The 20,380-nt window shown below is 45.6% G+C and overlaps 1 protein-coding gene across 8 annotated transcripts; it reads left to right on the forward strand.

Moving 5' to 3' along the window:
- Nucleotides 1-4,137: 4,137 nt before the first annotated feature.
- Nucleotides 4,138-20,121, forward strand: jam2a (junctional adhesion molecule 2a). Of its 8 annotated transcripts, none has more exons than XM_088291400.1 (11): nt 4,138-4,715; nt 7,737-7,802; nt 7,957-8,067; nt 12,309-12,458; nt 12,534-12,721; nt 12,876-13,054; nt 13,266-13,373; nt 13,539-13,554; nt 14,743-14,814; nt 15,003-15,036; nt 19,210-20,121. In XM_088291400.1, the coding sequence occupies exons 1-9, from the start codon at nt 4,667-4,669 to the stop codon at nt 14,806-14,808; spliced, it is 933 nt and encodes a 310-aa protein (XP_088147526.1). In that variant the 5' UTR covers nt 4,138-4,666; the 3' UTR covers nt 14,809-14,814; nt 15,003-15,036; nt 19,210-20,121. The 8 variants fall into 8 exon arrangements, with proteins under 8 accessions (XP_088147526.1, XP_088147527.1, XP_088147521.1 ...); XM_088291401.1 differs by having other exon boundaries at nt 13,542-13,554; XM_088291397.1 differs by having other exon boundaries at nt 4,144-4,715; nt 12,876-12,978.
- Nucleotides 20,122-20,380: the final 259 nt, after the last annotated feature.

Here is a 20,380-nt window from a genome sequence, read left to right on the forward strand (position 1 = left end):
TTCGGACTGAAATCTAGGCCTGACCTGTTTCTGTATGTTTCCTGGATCTTTACATTATTGGTGTTCTTTGAAATTAACTGTTTTAAGGGTTTGATGGTATTATAAGTGATGGGTCGGCTACGTAAATCCAAACTTTGCCCTGTGAAATCCTGTGGAACTGAACCCCTACGAATTGTAATTGAAAATCCATTCAGAGACTCATCGGACTTTTTTATGAAGCACTTTTCCACACAAAAATGTTCCTCAAACTGCTTTATATTGTTCAAAATAAACCCCTTCCTGCTCTTAGTACACACACATGCACACAGAAAGATTAAAAATAATGTGATATAGACCTATGGCGTATGGCACTGGTCCACAGGATACAAGTGAGGAAACACCAACCATCTGCACCAGGAGTAGACAACAGACCGCAGCCCCAGGATACTGATACGGAGCCAAAGGGCAGGACCATGGCTGCAGCCTATCACAATCCCCAGTAAAATACTGAAAGACATTAAAATGATGTTAAAAATATATATTTATATAAAACTGCGGTACTCATGAGCAAGACTTTGAGTAGAAAACAATTTTCAGTACTCCTGCATATCTGAGATTATTTTTCATCAAAAACAGTTAAATATACACAAGAACTCACACAGGATTTCCCTAAGGGAACATAAAGAGAGGAGTAACCTAACTGTACGTAAAGCGATAAGCTAAGTGGCAGAAATGGATCAAAAATACTAATAGAGCGATCATGCTAGAAACTCGCAGTGACAGACTAGAACCAGAGAGCATACGCAAAGTGCCACTGATCCAGCTCCACCCTAACCTGGCAAGAGTCAGATTGATACCTGAATCACTCAAATGATCAATTTGGGTCTGTTCCAATATGATATGCTTGGTAAAGGCGGGACATTCAGTACAATACTTAACACTGATTGCTCGATCCGGGGACTTGGGCATGCCTACCTAACTTTAGTTTCTGCCAAAATCTCCGACCCTTGTGAAAGTTGCTACCATAGGCTAAATAGACAGCCAAACCCTGAACCCAACCCACTATTGTCATTGTGAGCATGCGTGCGCATGCGCACTAGCCATTGGTAAGACGCCTCGACAAGTAGGAAGGGATTACAAGACCCCAAATACGGATAGTTGTCGTTTTTGGAATGTAAATACTGTACGCACCTAAAGGGCGTCTTACCTACACAATGTTGATTTTTATTTTTTTTAATCAAGATGATTGTCAATCGAGAAAAGTTTTCAGCATCCCGCCCCCATACACACTATTGCCTCGTGATTGGTCCGTACCACTGGAAATCAGCGTGCTTGGGACAAAATGAATTCTCTGGCTTTTGTGAACTCACAAATACCCCACAAATTCAGCTTGCGGGCAAGGTTACCTTCACCCAACCTGTCTAAAAAAATCTGAGATGGCCGCTAAAAGGATTCCAGAACATATTCTGTCCTACCTGAGAGGAGAGTTTTAAAAAAATAAATGTTTCCTTGTATACTGTTTCACTTCATTCCTTATTTTCATTGCAATGAACTTTACTTCACATAATGTAACATAAATTTATTGTATGCTTATTTATTCTTCACTAATTGTAATCAATGTTACGGCCCTTGGCTAGGGCCCACCTACAAGGCCACGCTCCTTGTGTCTTGTGTTAACTCTTCCACCCTTTTGTACTAAAGTAAATGGACTAGTATCCTGCTTGTTCCTCATCGTTGGCCTGGTTTCCTGCTCATTCGTCATTGGTGGACTGCTTTCCTGCTCGTTCGTCATTGGTGGACTGCTTTCCCGCTCCTTCTTCGTTGGTGGACTGGTTTCCCCCTTCGTTACTAATGGACCGCCCTATCAACGAGCACCACCTGTGCAGCTGGGACCAATAAAAGGACCTTGGTTCTGCTGCTCAGGGCGACTGGGACTTTTCAGTTCAGTTCACCTTGCTTGCGCTATTTGTGTCTCTTGCATGGACTTTCGTAAATTTTGGAGACACTTGTTAGTGTTTACTTGTACACATTTGTGAAGGTGGTTAATACCTTTTGGTTAAGCTAATTTGTTCAAAACCTACCTCTTTTCTTCACTAAAAATAAATTGTAAACACTCTCCAAACCATTTTACAACGTGGTCTATGTTATTTCCCTCCTTCCCTAGCAGAGCCGGTCGTAACAAATACATTATACCTTTATTCTTACCACATCCTCATTTGGTTTAAATTAATGCATTGGGAGAGGGAGAGGGAGAGAGAGAAAGAGTGACAAAGAGAGAGAGGGAGAGAGAGAGTGAAAGAGAATTTATTGTTAAAGAAAGTAACATTTATTACCACAAATAAATGACTGAAAGTTTTGGGGATAATTGGGGAGTTTTTGAGCATGGAGTCGCTCAAAGGGAAAATGCGAGAGATATGAACAGGTGTGTAAACGTCCAGTTGTCGCAAACATAACACCTTAATTAGAGCGCAATGTGACAGGCAGGACACAACAGGTGAGGCTGGGGTGGACAACATTATCAACATGCTCCATCAGCACTGGGGCCTCTTAAGGATCCGTCATCTCTCCGCTGCTCTTCTCCCTTTACACAAACGACTGCGCCTCAACGCACCCAGCTGTCAAACTCCTGAAGTTTGTAGATAACACCACAGTCACCCTTATCAAAGTTGGTGACGAGTTTGCGTACCAACAGCAAATGGATTAGTTTAGCGCACAGGTGCAGTCAACGCAGTCTGGAGCTGAACACGCTCAAGGCTCTTGAGATGATCAAGGACTTCAGGAAACATCCTTTGCCACAGCTGCCACTCACATTGAAGACAGAACATTACACCCAGTGGGGCACACATGCATGTATGGCCACCCCTCCCTGAAGTGTTGTCACCCTGGCCACCCCACTGAAAGATTTCTGGCTACGACCTGTTTGTTTTGCCATTTTAAGTCAACAGAATCCGTCAATTAGACAAAGCAGAAGCAGTAAACAAAGTAATTATAGTATGACTGAAACGTGCAGCTGATGGGCAGCCATATAACTTGGCGTAATCTTCCAAAGATGAAGGAGTTCCTTCGAATCGCTAAATTGTATGATAGATCATTGGAAATAATATTCGGTATGCAGGCGAATATGTCAATGTTTGCATGTGAGAGCCCTGCACATATTTCAAAATGTGGCATTGTGTAATGTGCCAAGACATGTCTAAGAAGTTTCGTATTTGTGAATAATAAGAGCCGAGGGCACTGAGATAGACAGGCACCTAGGGCAGCGAATAATACAACTTCTAGATATTCTCCCAGTAACTGTTAAAAAGATTTGGAGATGACCGGACTCAACTGTACACTTCACCGCAAGGCATGCTAGCCTCGTGAATTTTGGAAAAATGACAAAATTCCTGATTGTCCGATTTATACCTGTCCGGTCGAACTGGGTGATGATTGAACCATCCCCACCGTGTCGACGATTAACATTCGTGCTTTGACGTCCACCGTGGCAGAACCCCCCATCAATGATTATGTTTACGCGTGTTGTCTGCTGTATGATGCGCAACTCGCTCCCTCCACAATTGACAATAACATGTCATCGTGTGACGGCCGGCGCCCACCCCCCAATGTGCTGAATATATTTTGGTGCATGACGGCCGGCCGTCGAAGAATCCCCGGCCCATTTTGGTCCAAGTACATCCTTGCTGTAAACCCAATGGGTAGTAGTAGCTCATAAGGCTTTGAAAATCATATGTTGATATTTAGTTGACCAAACTCATAAGTGGTGAGCTCTGTTAAAATTTACGACATTTAAACTGAATTGGGCTAAATACTGCATTTTAGCTATCAAACATGAATTCTACAAGGCGTCGTGACATCATGTACGTTTCGATATTCTAGTGGGCGGGTCTCATCTCGCTTCTACAAAAGAACCATGTTGGATCGACTGTTCCCCCCTGACAAATCACCTGTTCATTGAGGTCCCCTCAATAAAATTGATCTAGAGACGCCACTGCTTGCTGTGGCACGTGACGGTGTTGCACCAACAATTGCACGCGTTTGTATCCCTAAAACGACATATGAGAGGACCACCGTCAAGCGAGTTAAGGTCCAGTTATGTTAATATACATTATCGGATTTAACGTCGGTAGAACTTCGGGAAAGATGCTTTATTGTTTTTGATCATCATTTTTTTTAGATGTAACGCGAATGTCTAGTCCATCTCAGCGTGGCCATGCCCAGTCTATGCTGTGTCCACTTGGCATTGCAGTGCGCGTCTTGGACACGGCGTTGCGCTCTCGCCTCCTCTCGCGTTCAGCAAGCGCCACCCCGCCCCTACGTCCCTCCACCTCCACTTCCATCTCAATCTCCACCTCCCCTTATCCGATAGACGAGAGAGGACACCGACCGGCGTCATTGCTCTCACCCGCGCCTCGCCATTCTCCCCTGGCCAGGACGCTGATATCGCGTCAAAAGAGGCTCCACGAGGCGCGCCGCGCTCGTCTGCTCTCATCTGCCGAACGACCGCTCGGCGACGGGTCGGTTCGGACGTTGCCTCCTCCACCCTCCCCGAGAGAGAAGAGAGTCGCCCCTGGAAACTGGATGAATTATTGGAGAGTTGTGAATAAGTGCGAGAAGAGAGCTGAGGCTCCGGATCCGCCTCGTCGCTCCGTCGCGAGAATACAAGACTCAGCCACAGTTGTGGACGACCATGGAGGGGACGTCCCTGTGTATGCCGATTGCTATTTTACTCATGCAATGTAAGTGGACCAGTGGAACTATTATTTTCCCTCAAAACTAACTGTTTGGATCTGCGCTTTGAAAAAGGAAAAAAATTGCACGCGTGACATGTTTGATTCCACAGGCATGAAATCGGCGCTCAAGTTGTCGGATTGTACCTCTGTGGAGGATCCAGCCAAGGCAGGTTTCCCACAATTTATAATTGGCAACCCGAGTGTGTGGGCAGTTTGGCAGTGGCGATTGGGCACCTGCCTTGCTGGATGAGGTCAGTGGTTGGATTGCCATCAGAGGCTTCAAAATGATATTAGAACATATTGCATAGTGTGGGTGTGTATTCGTGTGATAGTGTGAGTGCGTGCCTGCGCGCGCGTGTTCACGTTGGGACACAAAATATGAACAGGCAAACAAGAAATCTGACACACAAGGGAAGGCAGCATGATCAGTGGCACTGCGGGGGAGAGTGGCAATGTGGCATTGACATGGATGTGATGAGACAGTGCAGTGAGTGACGCACATTTTACTTAGGTCCTCATTTCGCCACCTGTCAGGTCAGGAGTTCACAGGCTTCTGTGTGTGCGCGTGCGTGCGTGTGTCTGTCTGTGTGTGAGTGCGAAGTGGCAGGCCTCACTCATCATCTCGCTCTCTGATTGTTAATACATCCATTCACGCTGGCGCAGTGTATTGAAGCTAGAGTCAAGCAGGAAGTGTTAAGGGTGCGTCTTTGAGGCAACATTCCCCATCTCACCCCCCTGACTGACAAACACAAACACACCCATACGTACTGGGAGAGCTGTTGCACACGGTTTCAGAGGGGTTTTGTTCAAACGGAGACACACGCTTTCCTGGCCCGTTTTTCCCTCTGACCCGCGGGGCGTTATCTTTATTTCACAGCCAGGCAGGACGCTTCCTGTGGGTCCACCGTGCTCCTTTTCCCACGCATTCCGTGCTCATTTGAATAAGTGCCTTAATTATTACTGCACCATGCTTATGACCAGTCCTGGCAACACCCCGGCCCGTCTCTAACACTCCAGTAATGAGGCTAAAGCAGTGTGCCAAGTAGCAAGCGTGCCATCTTTCTATTTTTTGCTCAGCCAGGCGGGCGGCAGTCCCTCGGTGAGTCTGAGCAATCGCAGTGTTCGCCTGATGCCTTCAGAGGCACAACAGGCCCATCGGCCCCGCCGGCGTCATACCTGATGCCACCTGAGTGCTGATGCTCTCAAGTGCAGAAGAACTTCTAGAAAAGAAAACTCTTGAGTGCACCAAAATACAGGCTCCGACTTGTTTACTCCAAGCTGGCTGCCGTGTTCTTCTTCTCAATGACAAGTACGCTATAGCCATGGTGAGCATTACACTGGACTAAGGAGGCCATGTGTTCGTTGTCCGCCCCGACACCATCGTGGCTAATTGAGGCCACTGAAGCTGACAGTGTTTGTCGAAGTGCAAAGTAAGTGAGACCTCACACGCAGGCACAAACGCTTTGCTCATTTTCCTGCGTGTGTGCGTGCAACACGGTCGGGCATGTTGTCAGCTTGGCCCTCTGTGCTCAAAGAGACACCCTTCAAGGTGGCGGCGGGCCGTGCTTCGCTGTGTGACAAGAGATTCTCCCATTCATTGTCTCCCTGTCCGAGAGGATCTCCCTTGCCTTCAATCCCACTTCTTAGTCATGCTCCTCTGGATCCCCGCACTCCCCCCACCCTCACTCCCTTAAATCGTGTCATCCCTTCTCAGGGCAGACCGCCCCTTCTTTGTCATTTATTTCCGTCCTCGTTTAATCTGATTGTATCACCCTCCCGCCTCTGGTTGTTCCTTCAGTGAGACAATGCTCCTACAAGGCCATAGGGGTGCGTGAGTCGTGGCTACAATCCTAATCCTTTTACACTTCCGCTTTTCGACACGTTGCATGGTGCGGGGAGGGCAGGGCAGTGAGAGTATGCAGTTTTAATTCACTTAATTGAAAGTTTGACAAGTGAGGGTGGCACAAATTGAGTCCAACAGCAAGCGTCTCCAAAGATCACACATCCGGCTGTATTTGGAGTATATTGTTCTGTGCACGCAATACTAAGAGGAAAAACAAAGACAATCGAACATGTCTGCCTTCCTGTTGCTTTGCATGCACACTTATTGCCCTTCGTCTCTGGGCTGAGGCCTCCAATCGGAATGAGACTTGGTAAGCACCGAACAATGGGCCAGTGCACAGGAAGTAGCTCAGGAAACTAAGAAATGTTGTCAAAATTAGAACAGTGGAGATTTTGCAGCATGAATCATGTCCAGAATCATGGAGAAGCAAGTGTAAAAGTGTAGTACTCTTTGTGAAAAATGGACAAGTCTTCAGCATTGCATTCAAATTTTTTAGAAGCCTTAATGCTAAGCAAGTTCTCTCGAGACTCATTTCATATTTATGGACTTTTAAAAAACGCATGGCTCATCCTTAATTTGCTGACCTACGGGACAGCAGCTTTCATGTGGCAGCACTTTAATGTCTTTCTTTTATGTGCACTGTTTCTCACCGACCTCCCCATCAGGTGACATTCACCCACATTCAACCTGTAAAATTGACTATAATCAGATTGATAAACCAATCATCATGCAGGAGAGCTTGCGGCTGCTTCCTTTTCCTGTTTGGATGAGCGGTATCACAGGCAGCGGAGGAAGCAAACCTATATCTTTAGGGCCAAGATCATGCTAACGGCCTCTGTAGAGCAGGTTAATCGGGACAAGCCACTGCAGTGATCTTTGCAAGGTGTTGGGCGCCCTTATCCTAACCTGCGCTTAAATAGACATACGGCTGGCTGCTTCTTAAACCCAATGGGATTAATGTGGACGAAGGAATAATCCCGCCTTCACATCTCACTAAAGCAATACTGGCCGTCAGCGGCATTAAGCATTCTCCTCGTGCAGTTGGCGACCAAGGTGGTGCGCATTACCCAATTCACCTTGCCCCCTAATGGAGGACAAGCAATATTGCGTTCTGCAGACGGTGCTCCCACCTCTCCGTTTGTCTCCTTGTTAACGCTCCTTGTTCTCTTCTCTGCCACCTTCAGGTTCCCCATCCCTTTGCGTCACCGTATCGACCAACAAACAAAAGGTGGAGGTGCACGAGTTCTCAGGTGAGGAAGGGGAAAAAAGCAGCCCCTTTCTTGTCTCTCTCAACTTGATGTGTCCTTGACAAGAAGTGGCTTTAAATAGAACTAAAGTGTGTGTTTTTTTATGTATTTTTACTGTGCCTGATGCCATAAATATCTCAACACTTGCCTATTTTAGATGCAGAGCTGTCCTGCATGTTCCGCACTGAGAGGGACCAGAACCCACGAATTGAGTGGAAAAAGAAGGGCAAAGATGTTTCTTTTGTATACTTTGACGGCCACTTCCGAGGTGAGAAGGCCCCCGCTGCTCTTTATCGCTAGGCGGTGACGCACAGGACATTTGCTATAATTATCTTGGTGTGCCTGCTGGGAGGAGTTCACTATTCTTGTAATGGGAGGGATGTTTCAAGCACCGTCCGAGCTGTCACCTGTGCCAAGGCATAACATGTCCAACCCTTGATCCAGCTTCATTAAGGTTTAGGGCAACAGATTTAAAAGGTTGCATAAATAATAATCATAACCCTCATCTCACCACAGTCTACTGTAGTTAATCGGCGAAAGAGAGTTGTGCTACTTACATCGTCAAGTAATTTCATCTGCCAGTTTCAGCTCACATGCTAATCCACTGACCTGAAGATTCACACCACTGAACGTTGCTGGTCTTTTATTCTTTTCCCCCAATACCAGGGGTTATCAACGTATGGCCTGTGGGCTATATTCTTTCATCTGTCCATCCATCCATCCATTATCCGCCGCTTATCCGGGGTCGGGTCGCGGGGATAGCAGCTTCAGCAGGGAAGCCCAGACTTCCCGCTCCCCAGCCACATCTTCCAGCTCTGCCGGAGGGATGCCCAGGCGTTCCCAGGCCAGCCGGGAGACGTAGTCTCTCCAGCGTGTCCTGGGTCGTCCTCTGGGCCTCCTGCCGGTGGGACATGGCCGGAACACCTCACCAGGGAGGCGTCCAGGAGGCATCAGATGCCCGAGCCACCTCATCTAACTCCTCTCTACGTGGAGGAGCAGCGGCTCGACACTGAGTCCCTCCCGGATGGCCGAGCTTCTCACCCCATCTCTAAGGGAGAGCCCAGACATCCTGCGGAGGAAACTCATTTTGGCGGCTTGTATCCGAGATCTTGTTCTTTCGGTCGCGACCCACAGCTCGTGACCATAGGTGAGGGTAGGAACAAAGATCGACCGGTAAATCGAGAGCTTCGCCTTTTGGCTCAGCTCCCTCTTCACCACGACAGACCGATACAGCGTCCGCACCACAGCGGAGGCTGCACTGATCCGCCTGTCAATCTCTCGCTCCATCCTCCCCTCACTCGTAAACAAGACCCCAAGATACTTAAACTCCTCCACTTGGGGCAGGATCTCCTCCCCGACCTGGAGAGGGCACTCCACCCTTTTCCGACTGAAAACCATGGTCTCAGATTTGGAGGTGCTGATCTTCATCCCAACCGCTTCACACTCGGCTGCGAACCGCTCCAATGAGAGTTGGAGATCACGGCTTGAGGAAGCCACATCATCTGCAAAAAGCAGAGATGAAATACTGAGGTCACCAAACCGGATCCCCTCATCGCCTCGACTGCGCCTAGAAATTCTGTCCATAAAAGTTATGAACAGAATCGGTGACAAAGGGCAGCCTTGGCGGAGTCCAACCCTCACTGGAAACGAATCCGACTTACTGCCGGCAATGCGGACCAAACTCTGACATCGGTGGTACAGGGACTCAACTGCCCGTATCAAGGGGCTCGGTACCCCGTACTCCTGAAGCACGCTCCACAGAACTCCCTGTGGGACACGGTCGAACGCCTTCTCCAAGTCCACAAAACACATGTAGACTCGTTGGGCGAACTCCCATGCACCCTCAAGGACCCTGTAGAGAGTGTAGAGCTGGTCCACTGTTCCACGGCCAGGACGAAAATCGCACTGCTCCTCTTGGATCTGAGATTCAACCTCCCGACGGACCCTCCTCTCCAGTACCCCTGCGTAGACCTTACCAGGGAGGCTGAGGAGTGTGATTCCTCTATAATTGGAAAACACCCTCCGGTCCCCCTTCTTAAAAAGGGGGACCACCACCCCGGTCTGCCAATCCAGAGGCCCTGTCCCCGATGTCCACGCAATGTTGTAGAGGCGTGTCAACCATGACAGCCCCACAACATCCAGAGCCCTAAGGAACTCCGGGCGGATCTCATCCACCGAGGAGCTTGTTAACCACCTCAGTTACTTCAGCCCCCGAGATAGGTGAGTCCACCACGGAGTCTTCAGGCTCTGCTTCCTCAATGGAAGGCGTGTTGGTAGAAGTGAGGAGGTCTTCGAAGTATTCTCCCCACCGACTCACAACGTCCCGAGTCGAGGTCAGCAGCACCCCATCTCCACTATAAATAGTGTTGACAGCTCCGCCCCTCTCTTCACCCGAGTGTCCAAAACATGCGGCCGCAAATCCGATGACACGACTACAAAGTCGATCATCGAACTGCGGCCTAGGGTGTCCTGGTGCCAAGTGCACATATGGACACCCTTATGTTTGAACATGGTGTTCGTTATTGACAATCCATGACGAGCACAGAAGTCTAGTAACAGAACACCGCTCGGGTTCAGATTGGGGGGGGCCATTCCTCCTAATCACGCCCTTCCAGGTCTCACTGTCATTACCCACGTGAGCATTGAAGTCCCCCAGCAGAACGAGGGAGTCTCCAGGGGGAACGCACTCCAGCACACCCTCCAAAGACTCCAAAAAGCGTGGGTACTCTGAACTGCTGTTTGGTGCATAAGCACAAACAGCAGTCAGCACCCGTCCCCCCACCTTGAGGCGGAGGGAGGCTACCCTCTCGTCCACCGGGGTGAACCCCAGTGTACAGTCGCCAAGCCGGGGGGCAACAAGTATGCCCACACCTGCTCGGCATCTCTCACCTTGGGCAACTCCAGAGTGGAAGAGTGTCCAACCCCTCTCAAGAGGACTGGTACCAGAGCCTAAGCTGTGTGTGGAGGTGAGCCCGACTATATCTAGTCGGAATTTCTCTGCCTCGCACACCATCTCAGGCTCCTTCCCCGCCAGAGAGGTGACATTCCATGTCCCAAGAGCTAGTTTCTGTAGCCGGGGATCAGAGCGCCAAGGTCCCTGCCTCTTGCCGCTGCCCGACTCACATTGCACCCGACCCCTTTGGCCCCTCCCACTAGTGGTGAGCCCATGGGAAGGGGGACCCACATTGCCTTTTCGGGCTGTGCCCGGCCGAGCCCCATGAGTGCAGGCCCGGCCACCAGGCGCTCGCCGACGAGCCCCACCTCCAGGCCTGGATCCAGAGGGGGGCCTCGGTGACCCGCGCAAGGGAAATCGTGGTCCAATGATTTTGTGCTTCATAAGGGGTTTGGTGAGCCGTGCTTTGTCTGGACCCTCACCGAGGACCTGTTTGCCATGGGTTACCCTACCAGGGGCAAAAGCCCCCGACAACTTAGCTCCTAGGATCATTGGGACACGCAAATCCCTCCACCACGGTAAGGTGACGGCTCTCGAGGGGGTGACGGCTCGCGGGGGGGTGACGGCTCACTGACTTCTTTCATCTGGCCCACCAAAATTCACATTATCAAGACTCCTGTTATATTTTTTGCATTTATTTAGCCATCTTTTCCTAGAATTGGTGAATTTAAAAGTATTCATTAAATGTAAATTTTCTAATTGGGTATGTTAACAGATTTCATTATAAATACTAGAATATGATTTCATAAAGAAAATGCTTATAATATCATATGTATATTTGGAATAACAAGATTAGTCGACAAATCTCGATGACGTCCATGATCCAAATCGTCGACAATTAATTTAAGTAGTCGACCAGTCATTTATTTATACATTTATTTATTTGGGCATTGCTTTTGTACTTGAAACATCCTCGCCTTCAAGTATTTCTTTTTCTATTCATAGATAGTTTTGTAGAAACTACCCTGCATCGTGTATAGTTTTGGTTCCATTTTAAAATGCACTAAACGATTATTCTGCGATTGGCTGCCAACCAGTCCAGGGTGTACTGCCCGAAGATAGCTGGGCCTATCCTATAGGCTCCAGCACCCCCCGTGACCCTTGTGAGGCGAAGCGGTACAGATAATGGCTGGATGGAGGGATAAACAATTACTACAAATTTTAAGGCCACAGAACTGCCTTCAATTTAAACAGCACCATCATTTACAAACAGCTCAGGAATGCTAGTGCAAGCTGCAAAGTTTAATCAATGTATCATCTTATTAATTTCTACATACCTTTAAAGAAGTCAAGCTGTAAACTAATTATGGTCATATAAGAGCAGCTGCTAGCCGGTGTGACGCGCCACAATTTACATATGATCCAATTAGTCGACTAATCGAGATTACTATTGGTGATTAGTCGACTACCAAAATAATAGTTTGTAGCAGCCCTAATATTTACATTATATTACTACATACTGTATTTTTAAATCTAGGCTTTCAGCACAAAGGTTTGCATATTGTAATTATGAAAGTATGTGAGGTGTTTACGTTTTCACCTCGTCCTTACCTCAGGTCCATTTGAGGGGCGGGCGAGCATCAAGGGGGCCACAGTGACGTTGCGCAGGGTGACGCAGGAGGATGCTGGCGAGTACCGCTGTGAGATCAGCGCTCCTTTTGATTCTGTGAATTTGGGCGAGACCAATGTCACACTCAGAGTGTTAGGTAGGACAGGTTGAAAACTTAGCATTGAAATATTCGTCAGAATGCGTCATCCGTTGTGCTCACTCGCTTCCCCAGTGCCTCCCAACACACCGTCCTGCGAAATCCCGAGTTCGGCAGTGACAGGCTCTGCTGTGCAGCTGCGCTGTAGGGACCAGCAGAGCATCCCGCCTGCTACGTACGCCTGGTACAAGGACAATCAGCTGATGATCCCCCCACGCCACACCAATGCCACCTATCTAGTCAACACACACACTGGAGTACTGGTGAGTGAGAGGACTTGAATGTGTCCTTGGAACACTGCCAATGAACACCACAAAAGATAGCCATTGTCATTTGATAACAGGACCACAGTGTTGCCAAAGGACACCTCAGATATTCATTTATCAGTCTTCAGTCTCCTCTATGTCTGGTCTGCAGGAGTTCAAAGCTGTGGCTAAAGAGGACAGTGGCCTGTACAGCTGCCGGGCTTCCAACGGTGTGGGAAAGCCCATGATGTGTGAGGGCAGGCACATGACGATAGGTGTGTATGTGTGTGTGGTTGTGCATTTGCTCTCATACCTTTCGGCACTGGACAAAATCAGCGGAGCAGTGGAGAGGTAAAAGCCCGCAAACATTTCTCACCATGCTTCTAAAATATTAAAGAGTGCTCACCTTTACCAACTAGCTGGTCGCATGAACGACTGCAGTTGGCAATATAACATGAGACGCATGTTTGGAGTTTTTTTGTGTAACCCCAACCTGACTCAAATGATCCCCAAACTGTTTCTACTTAGTTTGAAAAATTTAAGGTCTTTGTTTTCCTTCCAGAGGATGTCAACATCACAGCAGTGGTGGTGGCAGTGGTTGTGGTCTGTCTGCTGGTGTTGGTCTGCGGATGCGGGGGGTTTCTGATGCACCGCAACGGCTTCTTCACCCGTAAGTTTGTCTCATTTGATGGCACTCTTGTGTCATTTTCTAACTCAGTCTCTCTTTGTGCTTGTTCAACCGGCACATTCATTATGTGGGTGCCTGTTTATGCCTGAATAAAAAGTATGTCCACTCTTGTTTTCCCTTCTATGGCTGTGTTGGATCATCCGTCAGCAGGACACAGAGGAAGGTAAGACCTCTATGATTGCATTAACATTGAAGTGAACAAACACAGCCTAATATCGTAAACACAGAGGATTGAAGGGAAGAAGGGACGGGGTGGGGGGGAATGTGGGTTGTTGTCGCACTTAGACGCACGTCTGCGTGCTGAGTCAGACCTGAGCGGACTGACAGCTTTGCTTTTGCGTGTGTCTATACAATATGTGTGTATTTATGAGCTACAGCTGCGATTTTCTTTCTGCAGGCCAATTGGCGCAGACAGACGTAAATATCTGCACAGTTCATCGTTCAGTGAAACTGCGTAAAAACTTTGTTCAACCGATGAGCTGACGCTGGACAAGAGCAACAATCAGACTTGACCTAATCACACAATAATTAGGGACTGTTAATCAGCAAGGAGATCTGAGATCACTGCAGCCTATTAAACCGATTGGACAGTGACTTGAAGTGAATTATTTCATCTCTACTAAGTCGTTGCCATAACAACACGCAGTGGCAGGATGCTCTTCCACAGTACAGTATAGGCCTGGCTGACCACAGAGGCAGAAATGCATGCCCTGGTATGGCTGACCCATCTCGCTTGACTTTATTTGATTAGTCGCTTGTACTGCACAGCATTTGACGGAGAGAGGCTCTGATGCGAGAGCTCTTTGTCTAGGTTAAAGTCTGATGCTTATCCCACTGAGCTAACTGGAGCTGTCAGTGTCAACTTCCTATTAATAGAACTGACTTCACAAAGACTCCAAGACAATGCAACACAATTTCCGACGCACAATTGAAAAGGCCAGGGATGTAGTTTAACTTTTTAAATAAATTCAGAGTGGACTTAATCGTTTGGCCAACACACAAGGCTTGTAAAGGTCATTATTTATCTCAAAGTCCCCTCACACAGCAATGTTTTGAGAAACAAACAAAGAGAAATCTGGTATCTCTAAAATGAATCCTTAGTAACACCAAGCAATGTCTGAAAAAAAGAGCCTTCATAGGTTTGATTGCTGCATGTGAATGGCTCATCACTCGACCATGCATTTGCATTCCCATTGGAGCTGCCGCATCATGAATGGCTGCATGGGTGTATATGTGCGGCTAATGATTGTAACTCCACAAAAAGCATGGTGTGCGGTGCCAGTCCCAAATCAGGCCCTCGTCTGGAACGAGTTTAAAGCCGTCGATCTGACCACACCCCACCCCCCAACAGGTCATTTTGGATCTCCGAGTGTCACGGTGCCACTCACATCAGCAGCCAAAACCTGAACAGAACTGAGGACACGTGAGTGTAACGCTGAGGGGGCATGACAGAAACTGAAACCCATATATATATATATATATATATATATATATATATATATATATGAATTAATGTGCAGGACAAGATATGAGTTAGGATAAGGCTAACAGACATGAAGCTTATCTTGTCAAACATTCTGAAGTGGTACTAATCATGACTTTGTTTTTCAGGTCCAATGTCAACTATATCCCTCCTCCCCAAGAAGTAAGTTTTGTTTTTTGTATTTTTATAAAATATACTTGCAATGTGCTAGAATGGTGGCGAGTGGTTGAGATGAGGTTCCTTCCCGGCCTCCTGTGTGGAGTTTGCAACTTTGCATGTTCTTTCTGTACTTGTATGGGTATTCACCAGGTAGTGATCATTCAAGACTCTAAATATCATCCATGTGAATGGTTGTTTGTGTACCATCCTCTTGCACGAAATTCATAATAGGCGCCTGCTCAACCATGACCCTTATGAAAACAAACGGTACATAAAATGGATGGATCAGGATTATTCTGTCCAATGAATGTATTTGTGGGCAATACGGAGTGAGCCCTGCTGTCAATAGTATACATTAGCGCCAAAAGGGGTGGATATGACTAAACAAAGCACCTCCCCCCAGTTCAACATAGTTGCTTGGCACCAAGATGCCACCAGATGGTGCAAAGCAATAATGTTGTATCAGACATAGATTTGGGCATAGCACAATGACAGGATCATAATAATACTAATGATAATAAGATAGATAATGTTGGCTTATCTGGTGACAACACTATGTTGGACGCAAGAGCATGGGTGACAGCAACTTACTGTCCATATGTTCGCATGCACATCATTGACATTCTTGTAATCCTGTCTGTAACAGAGAAGGCTTTGTTTATTATACCATCCACAGTCAAGGTTTCATGAAATAAAATGCACGCATATACAGAGCCTCGCTCAACCTACTCATAATACAAACAGTATCTTAATTTGCCGCATTTACATGACCATAAGGTGCACTTTAAAGTCTGCAATTTTCTCCCAAAAGCTCGGTGCGCATTATAAAGCGGCGCATTTTATGTGTGCACTGAGTTCATATTGTGTGACTTTGATGATCGGTCCGCTTGACTATCTGGAGGCAGTCCGCTTGACTATCTTGCCGACATGCTGCTTCTATAGAGAAAAGGCTAATATGACTGAGGGCAGCATGTCGACGTAAAAGGTGAAAGGGTGGACGTGAAAGAGAAGGTTAAAGGCATGACCACAGTAGGTACCAGTAAGCGTCAATCAGTTTCGTCAACAACGCTTGTGTTTGCAGCGTCCGCTTCACATCAGGTAAGATTTAACCATCAGCTTCAGCCTGGAAAATTATATGGGCGAGACTTAGTTGTGGCTGAAATTACTTTAACTAAAGTCATTATTATTTTTTTATTATGCTAACCACTTGCGAACACAACGTTAACATACGTTGTATGTTTTAGCTGTGTACAGACAATGGCATACGTAGTAATAGGCCTCTCATGATTTATAAGCCTTCAATCCATATTAGGGGTAAACATTCGCTTTTTCCATTAGGTAGGTGTAAATGTCCGGCCATTGCACGGTGGGCAGTCGTGTTAAATCATCCATCCAGTGACTGAGGGCATAGGGATCGGTAAATATCCTACAGTCAGTCAGAGTCAGCTTTTTAAAGTCGTGGGGAGTGAGTTTTCTTACCTACTCACAAAAAGCTCCATAAATGACATTACATTGTTTACAAAATGCAAAGGTATGACAGATGGCGAACACAGTTTCAATAAAGCTGGGAGGCACAATTTGTGAATGGCTGGGGCATGCTTGGACTGACGTGTCTGCCTGCACTGTTGTTCGAGCTTTTGCAAAAGTCAACATCATATCTGAGCAGTTGCACGACAACGAGACTCACTCCGACAATGACAAGAGGGAACCTGGTGTGTTAAATACTTCAATAAAGTACAACCAAATGCAATTTTGCTCCTGCTGCCTTTTTAAAAACATACACTAGCATGCATGCCTGCGTATGTTTTAAGTTAATGCATGTTTTATCATACCTGCACCCAATAATACGGAGCATCGTATGTATGTGTTCAATACAAAATTATGAGACACAAAGAAACACAAGGAAAACCTGAAACCAAACACCAAACCAAAAATCAACCAAAACATGATCATGCATCTCGCCATGGAGCAAAAATTGTGAAAACATTCCTTGAATAAAAACACATAGGACCATATTTTTGTAGACTGCTCAGCATAAGATGGGCGCAACTTCATGTTTGTGCCTGGGTCATGGGTTTTGCCCAGCGTGTTTGTGAATTTGGTAGACACGTCATGCCTCGCTGGGCGTTTCTGCCTCACGCAACTTCAATGACAAAAAGTATACTCAATTTTGGACTGGCGAAAAGCTGGTCTATTTTGCAGCACAGGCAGTCTAACGTGATTTTGGTGTATTTAATCACCGCCGCTCCACAGACACGCGTGGTGCCCATCATAGGATTTCATTCATAAACATCACAGCAGCGTGGGACAATTCCTCTGAATCATTGTAGAAATGAATTCATTGAATGACAAAATTATAATCACTACCATCTTAAAAATATTTTAATAGCACCCCCGTCACATTGAGAAGAGAACAAGGGGGTTCAGGTCATGGACGCATGATCGTAAGGTTCAAAACGGTCTCTAATTGCATGTCACACACACGGAGGACTACGTCATCCGAAAGGGGAAATATTGCAGTTTACGTGCCAATGATATGCATGAACTCCAACGCACTCGGGCCTGCGCTGCATACTACCCTGATTCCAATGCAAATGAGCGATACCGTGAGGAAATACCTCATTCCACCCATACAAAGTCAAACAAAACACCAGAAGAAAGAAAATTCCACCCATGTGCAGAGACTTGACTTGCACCTGGAACGAAAATGGGGTCCATTAGGTAAATTTTATGGTCTGCAAAGAGTCCGGACCTCAATTGAATTGAAAATATTTGGTGCAAAATGGTCTCTGACAGGACTCCAACTTGCAAAGCTTATCTGGCCAAAGCAATCAGAGTAAATTGGAGTGGGATTGATGATGGTACTGTTTATCTTCCACTCATTTCATGCCTCTGAGATAGTGAGCAATTATAAAAGCCAGAGGTGGTGAGAAAGTACTATTGCCGTGTTGAAATGTTGTTTTTTTTCTTCAGAATTGAGTTAGTGTATATTTTTCCCTTCTGTTTGGTCTAAACAAGGAACTGTTACTGACTGGCACATTTGTTCTTTTTTTGGTGTTTCTCAAAGCCGGAAAGTTGCCACTAGAAATTATTTAAGTTTTGTTTCATGTATGATCTGTTTTCCCGCCCTAAAAATATTAACAACTGAATGAACATCTTCAGAGACTGACAATTCCATAATTTGTGCCACTGGCTGTATGGATAGTATTTTTTTAATTCAGATTTACAATTATAGTAAGGAAAATCATTATTAACACTCCTTATACTACGGCAGGGATGGGCAACTCAAATGCTGGCGGGCGGCCACAATTTTTCACAACTGTTACTCGTGGTGCCACATAGGACCACACACTTCCTAACCAGATGTATCACAAAGATGCAATTTTAAATTTGACGTCTTCCTACTGCTTTTTAGACAAGCAGTTCATCTATATTTTGTTTTTTGAAGGGGAATATTTATATTACAGACTTTTGTTCTGTTTTGTGTGGGATTTCTGAATGCATGCTATTTTAAAATGTGTGCATGCGTGTAAAATACATGCGCTTAATCAATTCATAATAAATAAAAAAACATTAATAATAAAATTAAAAAAATAACCATTATCCTGACACATTTATTTCTTACATAAATAAAATAAGCACTTAAAAATTACCAATCAAGGACAGCACAAAATTGTTGAACAGCAAACCATTCATTTTGTGCACTCATAATTTTAATATTATTGAGGTATTAAGTTTTTCCTGCATTTCATTCAATATCTGCAAAACGTTAACAGTCCTACTTCAAGGGAATGGCCAGAATTTTTTCTAGTAAGTGGCTATGACTCATTCTTTATCATACAATCCAAAGTCAGGGTTTCATGAAGTAAAAGCCATACATAGCCAGAACAATACCTATGACACTCAAAATCAAGCAGCAACAAATCTTAAAGCTGCATTCCACAGGATTTTGCCCCAAAATATCTTTACACTAGCCTTTTCATCCGACCATTTATGACACACACCTTATAAATTGCAGAACAAATGATTTTGATTAGTTTAGCTGTTCACTCTGGAAAATCAACCGCTAATAGCATGTCACAAAAACAACAGCATGTGCACACAAACTGATAAAGACAAATGTCTGACCTGGCCCATTGTTCTGTTTTTCAACCCCCCTTTTTCTGTCTGCTTCAGCCACAGGATTTCAAACACACGCAGTCCTTTATGCTCTGAGAAGCTAGTCTTCCTCTTGACAAGACATCAGTTATGCTGTTGATAAGGTGCCATTCCTGGATTCTAGATTCATTCTCAGCCTTGCAGACTCTGAGTGAGCTTTTGATCTTCCAATAATGTGCTCATGTTTGTAATTATTGTTTTGGTGGGACGCGGACGGGGCAATTTGGTATTTGCAAGGCTTTATACTCTTGCTTAGATGTGTGCATAGCCTGTTCAGTTCTGCTCAATATATGGACTTCCAGTATAAACATTGTACTTTGATGTCACTCTGCTGCCCCCAGGCGGCCAACGTTATAACTGGAATTTTCCCCAAATTTGGTTTCGACCCTAAACATGACAATTGTTTTAATAACTGCCTGCTTTCGTTTACCAAAGAATTGCTCCCTTAAGGAATTACGTTGCATTTAAACAATCCTCTAAAGATGACGCTTCACTGCATTGTCGACAACAACAAAAATGCTGTTCACCTCAGTACTGCTCCGTTCGCGTTCCAAGGGCCTCATTTCCACTGTGTTAATAGTCATAACACAAAACCCAGCCCAGGAAAATAAGTCACTCTAGACATTTATAAAGACCAATCCCATTCCATCCTAATGTGCCTGCATGGTCTTTTTTTATATATACATTATATACCTTGTGCCTTTTTAATTTGTCATATATACATCAATGGATGTTTTTTTTGGTTAAAAAAAAAGAAAAAGAAAAAAAACTTGCCTTACCTTTCTCTGTATATTTTTGTGCCACTGTTTATCAAAAGGGGTGTCTGTTTTTAGACAGTGTGAATGGATTGTTCAGTTTTTATTGAATGTTGTATGTATCAGTAATAAAAAAGGTTTTCTATTAAAAATTGATTTACACCAGGGTGACAAACTTGTGTGTAATCCTGTTTTTGGTTTGTTTTATCTGTCTTATCTTATCCCAACATTACTGCAGTATTCCCAGCAAGACTGTAAACAACACATTAATATGCTGACTAGCAGCTCGGCGCATCACAGTTCAAAGCCTACACTCCACTGGAAAATGTCATTATGCCATTCTATTTTTATTCATTCGCTACATCTGGATCACAATTTCCACAGATCATAATAAGCTTTTGTTTGGTGTGTCTCTAGGGTTTGACATTAAAGCT

Source organism: Idiotropiscis lumnitzeri, chromosome 3, assembly GCF_059441095.1.
Source record: "Idiotropiscis lumnitzeri isolate Australia: NSW breed Sydney's pygmy pipehorse chromosome 3, RoL_Ilum_1.0, whole genome shotgun sequence".
In the NCBI taxonomy this organism is placed as follows: domain Eukaryota; kingdom Metazoa; phylum Chordata; class Actinopteri; order Syngnathiformes; family Syngnathidae; genus Idiotropiscis; species Idiotropiscis lumnitzeri.